This window comes from Lentinula edodes, assembly GCF_021015755.1.
Source record: "Lentinula edodes strain Le(Bin) 0899 ss11 chromosome Unknown C8R40scaffold_5, whole genome shotgun sequence".
Classification (NCBI taxonomy): domain Eukaryota; kingdom Fungi; phylum Basidiomycota; class Agaricomycetes; order Agaricales; family Omphalotaceae; genus Lentinula; species Lentinula edodes.
Window position 1 is genome coordinate 1 of NW_025764311.1, and position 16,052 is coordinate 16,052.

At 48.2% G+C, this 16,052-nt stretch overlaps 1 protein-coding gene and 1 non-coding gene across 2 annotated transcripts; one reads left to right on the plus strand and one right to left on the minus strand.

Moving 5' to 3' along the window:
* Nucleotides 1-285: 285 nt before the first annotated feature.
* Nucleotides 286-1,351, plus strand: C8R40DRAFT_1066555 (uncharacterized protein; the record flags this gene model as incomplete). The annotated part of the gene is made up of 5 exons (XM_046225793.1): nucleotides 286-362; nucleotides 483-893; nucleotides 944-964; nucleotides 1,132-1,180; nucleotides 1,301-1,351. Coding segments are annotated over 5 exons (609 nt in total), but the record flags the coding sequence as incomplete, so codon positions are not given.
* Nucleotides 1,352-2,364: 1,013 nt separating this feature from the next.
* Nucleotides 2,365-2,464, minus strand: C8R40DRAFT_t57. Its single transcript has one exon. It is a non-coding gene; the product is annotated as a tRNA-Ile (tRNA).
* Between the last annotated feature and the right edge of the window lie 13,588 nt (nucleotides 2,465-16,052).

The window sequence follows — 16,052 nt, forward strand, 5'->3', positions numbered from 1 at the left end:
GAATAATTACTGTACAATATTGACCTAAACGACGAGGACTTACCATGATGAACGTTGACTTCGACGGAACAAAATGATTCCCACGAGCAAATGTGATGATCATACCGTCGACGAAGGACGACGGTGATTCATCCAGCGCTAATAAGTCAGCGCGTGATCCCGGATCGCCGGATCGTCAGATGAATCACCTACGTCCTTCGTCGACGGCATGATCCTCGCGTTTGCTCGTGAGAAAGAATTCTCTCTTTGCTCTGCACTAATTTGACTCGTTTTTTCAATGCTCAGCCTCAGTGGCGCTTCAGAGCTACATCTGCTGAGCAGATTTTACGGATTCAGGACGAATTTAATGGGGATTCAATGCAGTGAGTGGATCCCATACTTATAGATGATCTTACTGACAGCGTCTGTTTCACTAGAGTCTATACCTGCCGGGTTCAAAGGTTCATTATTGATGCTCAATCCGTTCTGTTCACCACCTTTAGAAAAAACATGAACATATTCAAGGCTATCGCGAGACGTCAACAAGGACTTGCTTTCAACTGGAATATCGGGCGGTCTGTCATCTCTATTGACGGATTTTCCATCGTGGTATCTTCCTTCATAGACGGCGTTTATCGTAACTTCAAAGACGTCGATGCAGCCACTAACAACTCTTCCGTGGCTGCTCTCATCCCGACATTCTTCTGCACATTGACAACGCAATGGTACTTTATCAGACCGGTCAACCGAACTGGTTCAGAGATCGACCTGGGAAGAGCGACGTTCAATGTTTGTTTATTTTTTGAAGAGGCTGAGAACGGGTTCAAAGATTTTCAGCCCCCGTCCTTCGGATCGTCTATCTCGAGACCCAAAATTCCTTACCATTGTTGGGGAACATGCCGTTCCCAAGATCGGTTAGTATCTTCATGAACCCTGAACCCGAGTTTGCTCAGAAGTTTGATAGGTGCCATTCTTGGGTGGTTCAGTGAGCTACATGAAATCGTTTGGATAATACGTCCTTCGTCGACGGTATGATCTCGCGTTTGCTCGTGGGAAAGAATTCTCTTTGCTCTGCATCCTTCGAGGACGGTCTGCCTACGTGAGACGGGGCTCTTTTTGTCTCGTCCTTTCAATGGGTATTAACTTCCTCAGCTACATTGGACCGAGTACATCGCCGAAGCGATGGAAAGATTTCCTGTTCGTGCGTTCCGTCGAAGCAAAGGCCTTCATCATGCTGACTCCTCGTCGTTCGGGTTGATATATTCATATCAACAGTGTACAGTAATTATTCAGTTATGAGAAGACTATAATCGCGTGCAAGGTACGGCTCAACAAAGAAATACCACTTCCTGGACACGAAATGTCTGAATAGGCTGACCAACCGTTCAACCCTCTTCCCCTCCCATTTTGACTACTCCATCCAGAACACAAAGAATCTTTGACCTGTTACACTTCAACTGGGCAAAACGCGCTGTCACAGGCACCGAATCTATCTCAATATGAACTAAACGACTCAGTCATGGTCGGTCTGGGGAGCTTGCAGAAAACCTTTGAGGAAAGGAGGCCCGTACTGGTGTTGCACCTGAGGTCTATGAAGATGTTGATGGCCTTCAACCTCTTCCCTTCCTCCTCAACAAGCTCATTATTCTACGGCTCGGTTCAACACTCTCGTTGAATTAGTCTATCCTCTTGTCACTTGCATGGAATGTGCAACACCTGTCCATCTACACGCATCAGAGAGCAAGACATCTCAAAGGCCGTACACCTCTCCGCTTATTCACGAATGCAGAGTCCCACTCACTCCTCCCTGCGAGTCAGTACAGGAGTTATCTGGCCTGAAAATTCTATGTACTTAAACACTTCTGTGGCAACGTAGACGGGGTTCAATTGTTGCAATACATGACAATCACAGGCACTTGGTTGACTTAAACACCCGAAGTCTTGAACGAAGATGCAAGAAACAATGTCTGGAATGTTCGGAAGGGGGGGGGAACAGATCCCAAAGTATATATGCATATACTTTGTAGTCTTTTCGGAGCACCAGCATACATTATATCTGCATTACATACGTTTTTTGTTTATTAACTTGTTCCATATCTGTTTTTCGACCACCGAGAGTTTCATCGAAGGAAGCAGTAGATGCGGGAAGTCAGAAAACAATTGTCGATGTAGACTCTATGTGAACTGAACGACTACAACAGTTGGGCATCATGGAGCCAAGGGAGGCAGGCAGTAACTCTGAGCTAATGCGCCATTTGTACATGAATCCCGTCCGTCGACGACGGTATGACACTCATTCTGTTCATGGGAATTATGACCTTCATCGACGGTATGATACTCCTGTTCAGTCATGGGAATTAAAAAGTACTCAACGAAAATCAGTATAGTCCCAGCAGGGATTCGAACCCTGTGCTTTTGACAATATTTACATTCCGCACAGAGTTTATGATATTTATCAAATGCTCTACCACTGAGCCACTGGGACTTCATTAGCACAAAGTACACTCAAGGCAAGTATTGATAAACACCTTCATAAACATCCTTGTTTGCTCATGGGAATTGCCACCAATGGGCACCTTCGTGGAAGGTATGTTTCTCACCTTGTTCACTGATGGGAATTACTCTATTTGAGCTGCAATGCGTGCCCACGGGAACTGCCACCAATAGGCACCTTCATGGAAGGTATGATTCTCACCTCGTTCACTGATGGGAATTTCTTTATCTGAGTTGCAATGGGCGCCTAATTTCCAAAAGAAGTAAATAGGCGCTCAATTCACGGACCAAGTATCCACTGGAATTATTGTAGTTAGTAGTCCACAGCTGCTCTCCAGTTCTCTCTAGCTACACCCCAGCTCTCCCTAGCTGTACCCTAGCTGTCCCCCAGTTCTCCCTAGCTATACCCTAGTTGTCCCCCAGTTCTCCCTAGCTGTACCCTAGCTGTACCCTAGCTGTCCCCTATAATTTGCCCCCTAGTTTGTCCCCTAGAAGTCTCTAATAACCCAGCCGCTACTTTTACCGGATCCATTCTCACCTCCCCTTCTGAGATGATGAGTCCGAGGTATTCAATCTGTTGCTGTTCAAATTCGCATTTTTCGGGTCGTAGGTAGAGGTCGTGCTTTTCTAACCGAGTTAATACTTCCCGTACCATTCGTCGGTGTTCCTCGAGATCGTTACTGAAGATAAGGATGTCATCTAGGTAGACTGCCACCTTGCCGGCTGCAATGAGATCAGCAAATATAGCATTCATAAGTGCTTGGAACGTGGCAGGGGAATTTGTGAGACCAAAGAACATGACCTTAGGCTCGAACAAGCCTCGGGTTGTTGCGAACGCGCCTTTCCATTCATGCCCCTTCTTAATCCGTATGTTATTATAACCCCAGCGGACATCAAACTTCATGAAGTATCTTGCTCCCTGAAGTCGGCTAATGATGTCAGCAACTAATGGGAGAGGGTATCGATTCTTCACAGTGTACTTGTTCAGTTTCCGGTAATCTTGTACAAAACGGAGTTTCCCATCCTTCTTCTTTACGAAGAAGACCGGTGATGAGATTGGTGATTTTGAGGGGATGATATAGCCTTTTCGTAGGTTTTCTTCTAGGAAACGATCCAACTCCTCCTGCTCGTTTAGGGACATGGGATAAATCTTGGTACGCATGGTTGCCGGTGCTCCAGGTACGAGATCAATTGCATGGTCCCAAGGTTGGTGGGCAGGTAATCGTTCAGAGGTGGATTCTGAGAAAACCTTCTTGAAATCACAATACTGCTCAGGGACCATTTCTTCGAAGATTTTAACGGGTTTGTCTCGGTTGGCTTCCTCTGCTAGCTGCGGGGAGTAAGTGAATCCCGCGGCGCACCAGACTTCCTCCGTCTGTTCCTCTAGAATTCCTGCTTTTACCCATGCGCGGCGAGTTTTATGATTGGCTCGAATTCGGTGTATTGGTAGTCCTTCAACTGCTATTGATTCGCTCTGTTCAAGGGTCGCTTCTGGTGGCACCTCAATGTGGGGGTTTTCTGCGGGAGATTCCGGTTCCGGGAGTTCGAGGATCGGGCTTTCTGTGTGAGTGGCGGCTAGATGAGAGTGCAAGATCTCCTCGTCTGGGACTTCTTCTATCGTTACTCGAGGAGGCTTTACTGAGAGTCGTCCTTTCTCCCAATCAATCTCCGGATTTACCTTCCGTAGCCAGGGGAGTCCAAGGATGATGTCTTCACCCCTAGGTTGGTGATCAAAAAGTCCATCCATCGCTCTTGATTATCCACTGTGAGTGCTAGACGTGCAAAATGGGTTATCCGTCCAGCTCGGTTAGGTGTTCCATCGATATTAAAAACGTCGATTGGTTTATGGAGGGGTGCACATCTTACGTGGTTCCGGGTGGCAAAGTCTTGGTTTAAAAACAGGGCGGTAGCTCCACAGTCTACCATGGCTGCAGTTGTTATACTGTGATTCCTTCCTCTTAGTCTCGCATGAATTCGGAAATGTGGGGACGTGGAGTTTAATTCCCGGATCGATGATATTGTACATGATGGGTGCGAGTCATACGAAGAAGTAGCGAACATAACAAACTGATTACGGGGTACTCTCGGTGCAGCCGAAGCGGGTACCCTCTTTAAAAACCCTGTTGAAAGCCAGAAGACGAGGAGGACATAGCATTAGCACGATCAAGTAATTCCCTTATTTGACCAATCTGATTGAAAAAGTCCTGGTTAGGAGGGCTCGGAGTAGCAGCTACAGGTGCAGGAGCAGATGTTGGGGTCGAGGACGCGATTTGGACGGATTCGTTTGGGAATAGGGAGAATGGTGCGGGTCCGTAGCGGATATCTGTTGGCGTCGAGGTTGCTGGCGTCGGCCTCGGTCTCGTCCGAGTCCCATGAATTTGTCTTGGCAGACTGCTTCCAGATGTCCTCGGCGTCCACAGTAGCGGCAGGTGGTTTCTCGGTGTGGGCAATTTTGCTTGACATGACCTTGGGCACCGCAGCCGAAGCATCGTCCTCGCATGCGAGCTAGGAATGCCTCCCTAGTATTCCCATTACTGGTGTGGGTTGCATCAATGTCCATAGCGTGGGGGTCAGCAGGGGTAGTATGAGCGGTATGCGTGGGAGGGTATCCAGAGTTCCGGCCAGTCATGGTGGGATCGTGCAGGTAGACATCCACCGATATGGCCCGTTTGATTGCCTCCTTCAGAGTCGGAGCAATTCCTTGGGCAATGTTTACGGTGATGAGGTGTTGCCGGATCTCTGGGAGTAATGCAGTGAAGAAACGTTCCCGCAAGTCAATATCAGACATTTCAGTCCGATCTCCGATATCCTTGAACTTCTGAGCGAATTCCGCAACTGTCTGTCCTTTACTTTGCCTGAGATTCTTGATCTCGCTACGGGCTTCCATACCTGGGTCCATTGGTTCAAACCGTTGGCTAAATTCCTTCAGAAACGCCTCCCAATTTCCTCCAAAAGGGGGATTTTCCGCATTGAAATGTAGCAGATGGGGAGTTGCCCAATCTCCGGCACTTTCTGTGAAGAAGCCCAAGGCGGACTTGATGAGTTTTACTTGGCTTTTGGTGAGATCCGGTTGTTCTGACGCCCAATTCTGGAACTGAGCCATGAAGCGACGGGCTTCAGCGCCATCTTTACCCTTGAAAACCTCGGGTTTGTTCATGCTTGACTTAGAGGATGAGCATTCCTCCATAGCTGTAGCAAGGTTAGCTACTTGTCTGATGAGCTGAGCCATGAGATCCTCCGCAGAGGTGTTTGGGGCAGGCGGGATAGGAGTCGACATGATGGGAGTAGGCAATCGGGGCTGGGGAATCGGCAGGAAGGTTATATTGCTCACAGTGAGTGGCTCCCGGATTGAGTTCGAAAGGGCGTTGGGGCAAGGTTGAGACTGGCAATCGCGCCAAGTATCGTCATTGTTATGGGCGTGAGCTTGGTCTCTGGGGTCAAGTGCGTGCGGGAGTGCGGAGCAGTCTATACTGGCAACAGGTGTTTCAGAGTCGGGCGGAACTGGGGAAGACGTGGTGTCTATAGACCCTGCAAGGACAACCTTATTGGTAGGCTGTCAGTGCAGTAATGGATCTTGACCTAATGTCACGAAGCGGCAGAGGCGGAGTGACTGACGGAGCGGGAAAGCGGAGCGACTAAGCAGAACGGCAAGGCGGAGCAACTGAACAGGGCAACAAGGCGGAGCGACTAAGCAGAACGGCGGCAGGCTGGTCCCAGATAATGACAGAGATATATTGAGTATCGTAGTCATAGGTAATAATAAGTAAGCACATACCTGGTCCCAGATAATGACAGAGAGGTCAAGATAAGGGACCAGGCTGTGGAGGGTTGGCGATATATACATAATCCGGTCTGCGAGAAACAACGATGTAATACTGTACAGTTTAGGAACAAAGAAGGTGGCGGAAGCCAGTAGAAGGAGAAGATGGGTCAGGTGGATCAGTAATTGATGGATCAGTAATCGATGGGGGTTTGACAGTGATGGGATGATGTATCGTACAAGTAAAGGCGTCGAGACGGTGAGAAAAGGAAAATGATAGGGGCTGCGTACTTTATGACAGCTGGTTGGAGGTACTTCAGGAGCCCCGGTGGGAAGCTCCCCCCTGTCCTCGATGAACCTGCTACCGTTCCTGTTTGACTGGGTGTGTTCCCCTTTGTTGGAACCAGTGGAATCATTATTGTCTGGTCCTCCTGAGGGTGGCAGTGGAGGAGGAGCTCCTCCTCTGCTCCTTCTTATCTGTCCCCATTGATTCCATCCTTCCTGGCTCAGAGGTCTTTCCCAATCTCTCGGGTGATTTGAATGGTGTGGGGGAGGTGCTCTATCAGGAAAGTTTGGACCTCCCTTTCCTCTTCCCCTTGCAGGTAGTCCACTGTCTTTCAACATGTACATTGTGTACATTCCTCCCTCCAGTCTCATGTACTCTCCTTGTTTTGCTCTTTGGACGCGAGCCCCCCATTCCTGAATCCATTGCCTGTCCATACTCAGGGTGGCAGGGATTGGGGCTGCTTGTTATTTGTGAGGGTCCCCTCCCAGAACTTCCACAGGAGTATGTCTAGTAAAGGAGATTGGTTCTGTAGCTTGCCAGCTCCTTGGCCATGAAACTATAGGAGATGGACCTCCCCTGGTACCACCTACCCTTACTAGGGGTGCAGTTGGTATCCCCTCTGCTGCGGACTCTCTCCTTGCCTCTTGGAGCTGCTCCTGGAGTGTCTCAATGACTTGGACCTGCTGCTGTTTCATTATTGCTGACTCCTGAGAGTGTGCCAAGTCAACAACTGTGCCAGGTCAGTTTACCCGTGCTCTAGTCACAAAGGGAGTTCCAAAAGGAGCTCCCTGCACAGGTACCACTCCCCCATAAGCTGCCAACATTCCTTGTTGGTTTGAACCCCTTTGATTTTCTGCTCCCACTGCTTGAGACTGCATTGATTCCAACTCTTGATAGGGTATGACTAATGGATTGCTCAATCTTGGAGGAACATGTACAGGGTTGGGGACCAGCCAAGCTGACACATCATGCCTGGAGATCCATAATGAATGTTGTGTGCCATCTACCCTTACTTCACTGAGCTGATATTGTTGCATTGAGACTGGTGTTACCGGCTTTGTTTGCAGGTTAACTCTGGGGGGAGGAGTCAGATTATCAGCCAGGGCATGCACAGTGGGGGAGGTCCCCGAGTGTAACTGAGGGTTCCTCGTGGTTGTATTACCCAAGTTATTGAATTCAAGAACCTTGTTATTCCTGGGCAATGAATGTTTCGGTGCTATGAAATGACCATCAGAACTATGGAGCTGCCTTCTTTGGTCAAATTGCTCCAGAAGGACCTCCCCTGTACTTTCTGATTCGCATTGAACTATATACAAGGTTCCTCAATTATCTGTGACCAGTCTATGACAAAATTCCAAGGCCCTTTCTAGATTTGATCCAAAAAGTTCCTTTGACAGCATCAGAGTGTCTGATTCCACCAGGGTCTTCTGAGAACATAACATCACTTCAGACTCCTCGCTCCTCATCAGAAGTTGGTGCATATGCCTTATGGGCATGTACGTGTATGTTGTCTGCCCGCTATGAATTTGGACAGGACTGTCCTGATTGGGCATTGAGTCCACTGGTGCAAGGAGATGCGTGGTGGTGTATCTTCTGCATCTGCAATTTTTTGCAGCAAGTAAATTTACATCCCCATTGCCTTCTTCATTGATTTTAGCTGCTGCCACCACTAAGTCTGCATTTCGAAGTGTTTGGATGGCATGGTAGTTCAGGATGTTGACCTTCAATGGGGGAGGCTCAAATTGTACAGCTCCCAACCTGTAGTTCATTGCTCGGTACAGTATATGTAACCCGGCCTCAGTGCAGACCTCCCTTTCTCTTCCGTGGGTCTGAGGATGGAGGGGAGTATCCCTCTTGGATTTCTGGACGATTGTCCATAACAAGCCTCTACTTCCAGTAGTTCTAGCATCCGCTTGGGGTCCAATAGAAAATTGTACAGCCAGAGGAAGTCTGATTGGTCCGTCAGGGTCATCAACCATTGTTGAGCTTTCCCTGGGAGATCTATCTCTAGTTGAGTTCCCACTGTTAGGAATTGTACCTGTAAGTCTGCAAATTTGATACTGTTCCCTAGAACTTTGATTACCATCAGCTCTAAGACCTCCTGTAATACCGAGGCTATGTCCTCCGGGGTGCACTCCTGGATCCTAATGAAGTCTTCCAGTCGCAATGTCATCTCCAACAATGGTTGCACAGGGAAGTTGGTCCTACTATGATGTACCATGTGAGTATGCTCCCAGTTGGGCATATTCACAGCTGGACTCCTAAGGAAGCTGGAGAGGGAACTTCCTCGTCTCAGAGGGGGAGGATTAAGGGACTGTATGGAAGGAGTCAGTAACCTCCTGGATGATGCCAGAGACTGTTTGGATGCTGTGGGTGATACCCCCCTCTCAGGAAGTTTCTCCTTTTGTTGTACTGTAAGAGGATCTGCATTCTCCCCTTGTACTCTCTATAATGGCTACTTGACTGCTGACTCTTCCTCCTGCATTCAAAGCTGATTCCATGTCTAGCTGCGGGACTGGTCCAGGGGGGAAGTCTCCTCATTCCCCAGGTTGGGGAATAGGCAAAGCCTCCCATTGGACTACTGGCAGGTTGAGCATATCCCATGGAGGTATACCTCCATTGTGGTGGTCCTATCCCAACATCCACTGGAAGAGGCTCCCAAGCCACAGGTTGACGTCCTTCAGGGGTCCTTACATCACTGGAGGTGTCCTGAAGTATGTAGCCCCTATCATTTTCCTTTTCTCACCGTCTTGTCACCCTTACTTGTACAATTACATCACTGTCAAATCCCATCGATTACTGATCCACCTAACCCCCACCATCGGTTACTGATCCACCTGTTACCCTTCTCCTTTTACAGGCTTCCGCCACCTTCCTCATTCCTAAACTGTACAGTATTACATTGTCATTTCTTGCAGATCGGATTATGTATATAAAACCAGTCCCTCACAGCCTGGTCCCTCATCTTGACCTCTCTGTCATTATCTGGGACCAGGTATGTGCTTACTTATTATTACCTATGACTACGATACTCAATATATCTCTGTCATTATCTGGGACCAGCGTGCCTCTGCTCCGCTTAGTTGCTCCGCCTCACTGACCTGCTTAGTCGCTCCGCCTCACTGTCTGGCTTAGTCACTCCGCTTTCCTGCTCCGTTAGACACTCCGCCTCTGCCGCTTTGTGACATTAGGTCAAGATCCACTACTGCACTGACAGCCTACCGATAACGTTGTCCTTGCAGGATCTGCATACATCACGTCTTCTACAACCGTAGATCTTTCTGATCATACCGCTACAACCAATTGCTCCGCTCTCCAACACGCACTTGACCCCAGAGATCAACATCACGTCCATCATATTGGTGATAGCTGGTATGACTGTGACTCTCAGCCTTGCCCCCACATGCTCTCCAATTCAGTCCAGAACCCAATTACCATAGAAGATATCACCTTCTTGCCTATTCCCCATCCCCGATCGCCTACTCCTACCATGTCGACTCCTGTCCCGCCTGCCCCAAATACCTCTGCTGAGGATCTCATGGCTCAGCTCATCAGTGTCATGAAGTCTCATGATGTGCCCTTTGATGTGCCATCAGCGCGGTGTGTTCCCATCAATCTGTTTTCACATGTTTATTGTACTTCATCACACGATCATCCCATTAGTTCCATTTGTTTCCGTATGCTTCCATACAACTCATCCTTATTCATTGATTAGTTCATTATGGTTCATTATCGACTCATTATTACTTGTATATATTGATTCCTCACTCTTGTTCTATATTGCATCGTTATTTACAATCGCTTACTCAGTAGACAAGAGTAGTATATAAAGGACAGTAGACAGGCCCTAGTTCCCCATCTCGACCTCTTGGTCATTGGGCAACTAGATTCCCTTTTGATTACTGGTGTGATTGGCCTCTGACGCTATCCCACTGATTGTTCGAGATCATTATTCCTCTCATCTGTGCTTTGTGCTTGTTTCTGTGCTTCTTCGCTCTGCTACGGTCGCTCCTAGGCGTATACGGACCTCCCGCCTCCCGCTTCCTGCCTCGTCGCGACATTAGGTCGAGATCTTCTACTTGTACCATCAGCTTGGTGAGCTGATCTTACAAGGCACCCACCACGTCTACCTTCGGAGTCAACGTTGATTGCTCCAACCACTTTCACGTGCTTGATACTGCAACTAACACCACTTGCTACTGGGACGCTGAAGAAGAAGAGTGGGAACCCTGCTCCAGACAACCGTGCCCTAATCGATACGAGAACACATTTGACGCAAGTCCGACCGACCGTTACCAACCCATCCACAGACCAGCACCACCTGCCAGGGTAGGACGAATCAGTACTCCTACTACTTCCACTCCTGCACCTCCGCTAGCATCTGCGGAACCATTAGCTCCTGCTGTCACTGAGACCACAGCCGACCCCGATATCGAAATACAATCAATCCCTGAAGAAGACATGTCCTCAGCACAGGACGTTTGAGACGCTATTACAGAGCTTACAAAAAACCAGGCTAAGCTCCAAGACGTGGTCTCTGAGCTAGTAAGTGGCCTCAGCACTACCAAAAGTGTTGGCAAGCCACAGAACTACAATGGAAAGTGAGGAGAAGATGCCCGGCGTTTCCTAGCTGCCTTTGAGCTGTGGGCCAACTCTATCCCTGCTCTCTCCATGGATCGTAAAAAGAAAATCACATCTGCCATTACATACCTTGAGGGGGATGCAGCTATCTGGGCCACTCCTATCTCCGAAACAATTAATAGATCAAGTATAACTGGCTCAGGAGTACCTTTCCCATACGATACATGGGAAGAATTTGTTACAGCTTTCAAAACACGTTTTGAGACCACAGATGCCTCGGCTGATGCCAAGCAGCTCCTTAAACGGCTCTACCAGAATAGGACCACAGTGGGAACCTATGCCTCTACCTTCCAACAGTACGCAGACTGCACTGGCTATTCAGACAAAGACTTGCGAGACCGGTTCTACGATCATCTTGCAGATAGAGTAAAAGATGGTCTTGTATTCACAACCCGCCCCACTGGCTCCCTTCAGGAACTGATTGAAGCAGCCATTGACGTAGACAACCGACAAATTACTCGAGCGTGGGAGCAAGGAAAGAAACTGGTCGATGATGGAATCCTGACCAACTTTAGACCCACCACTGTTGCGACCCCATTCACTGCGCCTACTCGAGACCCAAATGCTATGGACATTGATGCCACCACCACTCGATCTCCTGATGCCTTTCGTCGCTTCATGATAGGACGATGCTATGGATGTGGATCTAAGGAACATCGCAAGGCCGATGGCCACCATGAGCGGGACATCTGTCGACACTGTGGTCTCAATGGCCATGTAGAGGCTGTATGCCGTCGTAAGTTCTTAGGACTCCCTGGAAGGAAGGCTACTACCATTAGTGCTACCAGCATTCCGGATACAACTCAGTCTGCCGCTCCGGGTACCATCATTGCTGCTACACCAGATCTTGCCGCGCTACTAAAGGAACTTGCAGCCAACCAGCAAGTTCTTGCTGGGCAAATTGCTGAATTACACAAGAATTTTTAAATTGGGAACCCGCCACCGCTGCAGCATTGTTCCCCAAGTCGTACTCAAGATCTCCATTGTCTGTATATGCCTCTATCATCTCCTGTACTATTAGCGCACTAGAATTCAATGATATATCCCATTTCCGTGTGCCCATAGAGCTTAAAGGACGATTCCGGAGTACAACAAGTGCAGCTATGATTGATTCTGGTGCCACTGGTCTCTTTCTACACCAAAAATTTGTTAACAAGCATCATATCTACATTCAATCCCTACCCCGCCCCATTGAACTCTACAATATTGATGGAACCACTAATTTAGCAGGGCGGATCACTCATTCTGCTCGACTTCTGGCCAGGGTGGACCAAAATCAACCCCAGATCTTAGAATTCCTAGTTACAAACATTGGATCTGAAGACGTAATTTTAGGGCTCCCTTGGTTACGTAAGGTCAACCCTGACATCAACTGGCGTGATGGGCAGATCCAGATTCCTGCAAAGCCAAAGGTTCAGCATCATGTAGCTATCGAGGAGATCCCAGAGCCCAAAGAACCCAATGTGGGAGGAAATACAGAACAAATCCTAGAACCTAACAGAGCAGAATCAAATGGCCTTCCTCACACTGTTCCAAGAACTGAGCTGGGTCCGGAGACAGCTGAAACTAGCACGTCCTTGGAAGATGAGCTAGTCTTTGAGGAATCCGGAAGTCCACTGTATCACCTGACTGGAAATCGCAAACGACGTCGTGCTTGGCTCCGTGCTGGGTTTATCCAAGAAGTAACAGAAGAGCTATGGTGCGCTGCCGGGTACACCTATTCCCAACAGCTTGCCGAAGCAGCAAATAAAGATAAGCCCCAGAAAACATTCGAAGAGATGGTGCCTGAGCCATATCGGCGTCATGCGAAAGTATTTTCCGAGAAAGAATCCGAATGACTACCTGAACACAAACCCTGGGATCACACTATTGACCTGAAACCTGACGCCCCCGAAACTCTACGCACCAAAATCTACCCCATGTCAGTAAATGAGCAGAAAGAACTAGATCGATTCCTGGAAGACAATCTCCGGAAAGGATATATCCGACCATCCAAATCACCACTTTCCTCACCTGTCTTCTTTGTAAAGAAAAAGGATGGCAAACTACGATTCATACAGGACTATCGACGTCTGAATGAATACACTGTCAAGAATCGTTATCCTCTCCCTCTGGTTGCTGACATCATCAATTGTCTACGACAAGCCAAATACTTCACCAAGTTTGACGTACGATGGGGTTACAATAACATCCGGATCAAGGAAGGCCATGAGTGGAAAGCAGCTTTCTCCACTAACCGGGGACTCTTTGAACCACTGGTCATGTTCTTCAGCCTCACCAACTCGCCAGCTACGTTCCAGGCCCTTATGAACTCTATTTTTGCTGACCTTATCACGGCAGGAAAAGTAGCTATGTATCTGGATGATATCCTCATCTTTTCCGCATCCCTACAGGAACACCGGAAAATAGTTCATGAAGTTTTGGAACGATTAGCCAAGAATGACCTCTACCTCCGCCCTGAGAAGTGCGAATTTGAACAAACCTCTATTGAATACCTGGGCCTAATCATCAGCGAGGGAGAGGTTCATATGGATCCTGTCAAAGTTGAGGCAGTTAACAACTGGCCAGCCCCAACCTGCCTCTGAGATGTCCGAGGATTCCTAGGCTTTGCTAACTTCTACAGACGCTTCATTGATAGATTCGCTAAAAAGGCGTGAGCACTGAATGACCTCACCAAGAAGGGGGTGGGATGGTCTTGGGGTACCAATGAACAGGTAGCATTTGAGGCGTTAAAAGAAGCTTTTACCACAGCACCCATTCTAGTCCTCTGGGATCCTGACAAACCGACACGTATCGAAGTGGATGCTTCTGGGTTCGCAACTGGAGGGGTGCTATTACAACAGCAAGGAGATGGACTTTGGCATCCCGTGGCATTCCGATCTGCTTCCATGGACCCTGCAGAGCAGAACTATGAAATCTACGACCGAGAGATGTTAGCCATCATCGAAGCCTTGAAAGACTGGCGACACTTCCTAGAAGGACTCCCAAACCCCTTTGAAATTGTGACCGACCATCGAAACCTGGAATACTGGCAAACAGCACAGGATCTAAGCTGGCGACAAGCAAGATGGGCCCTGTGGCTCTCGCAGTTTGACTTTACCCTTACACATAGGGCTGGTAAAGCAAATGCACAAGCTGACGCTCTCTCCCGAGTCTCTCAACTCGAGGTTATGGATGCTGATGACAACCAACAACAAATAGTTTTGCGGCCAGAACACTTCCTCCGAGCTGCTACAGCCATCCTGTTCCAAAACCCCCTCGAGGAGCGCATTCGGAAGGCAAGCGAGCGAGAATTGGAGGTTCTTGAAGGACTACGTAAATTGAAGACACATGGACCCCACAAACTTGTGAATGGTCTAGCCGAATGGGAAGAGAAGGAAGGAATTGTCTATTACAAAGGCCGGGTGTATGTCCCACCTGATCCTCAACTACGCTGGGATGTCGTGGCACAGTGTCATGATGCACTCACAGCTGGTCACCCAGGAAAGCACCGCACCCTAGAGTTAGTCAGCCGACAGTTTTGGTGGCCTACAGTTCGATCATCTGTTGATAAGTATGTAGAAGGATGTGACAACTGTCAACGAAGACATGTAAGGCCGCAGCCACAATCATCTCTAGAGCCTCTGCCTGTACCAGGAGGACCATGGCAGGACATTGGCGTGGACCTCATTGGAGAACTACCGATGACACAAGATGGACACAATGCGGCAATCACCTTCACAGACCACTATTCCAAAATGATTCACTGCTTCCCCACTACAACCGAACTTACTGCCGAAGGAGTTGCCGACTTCTATTATAAAGAAATCTTCCAACTTCATGGACTGCCCAGACGATTTATCTCTGATCGAGGACCACAATTTGCTGCCAACATCATGAAGGCCTTGCTAGAACGGTTGGGTATTGAATCTGCCCTGACAACGTCATACCACCCTGAAACAAATGGCCAGACTGAACGAGCTAACCAAGAAATCGAAAGATACATCCGGATGTATGTTAGCCGACGTCAGGATGACTGGGACCGTCTTCTTCCTACCGCCGAATTTGTTATTAACTCTCGAGTACATTTTGCCCACGACAAAGCACCATTTGAAGTGCTCTACGGATATACCCCAGAATTCTCCATCCCCATAGGATCCTGGAAGGAATACCCTTCGATCACAGATCGGCTAGATGCACTCCGCCACGCTCGGGAAGATGCAGAATGTCATGAAGTCTCATGATGCGCCCTTTGATGTGCCATCAGCGCGGTGTGTTCCCATCAATCTGTTTTCACATGTTTATTGTACTTCATCACACGATCATCCCATTAGTTCCATTTGTTTCCGTATGCTTCCATACAACTCATCCTTATTCATCGATTAGTTCATTATGGTTCATTATCGACTCATTATTACTTGTATATATTGATTCCTCACTCTTGTTCTATATTGCATCGTTATTTACAATCGCTTACTCAGTAGACAAGAGTAGTATATAAAGGACAGTAGACAGGCCCTAGTTCCCCATCTCGACCTCTTGGTCATTGGGCAACTAGATTCCCTTTTGATTACTGGTGTGATTGGCCTCTGACGCTATCCCACTGATTGTTCGAGATCATTATTCCTCTCATCTGTGCTTCTTCGCTCCCGATCGCCTACTCCTACCATGTCGACTCCTGTCCCGCCTGCCCCAAATACCTCTGCTGAGGATCTCATGGCTCAGCTCATCAGACAAGTAGCTAGCCTTGCTACAGCCATGGAGGAATGCTCATCTTCCAAGTCAAGCATGAATAAACCCGAGGTTTTCAAGGGTAAATATGGCTCTGAAGCTCATCACTTCATGGCTCAGTTCCAAAATTGGGGATCAGAACAACCTGATCTCGCCAAAAGCCAGGTGAAACTTATCAAGTCT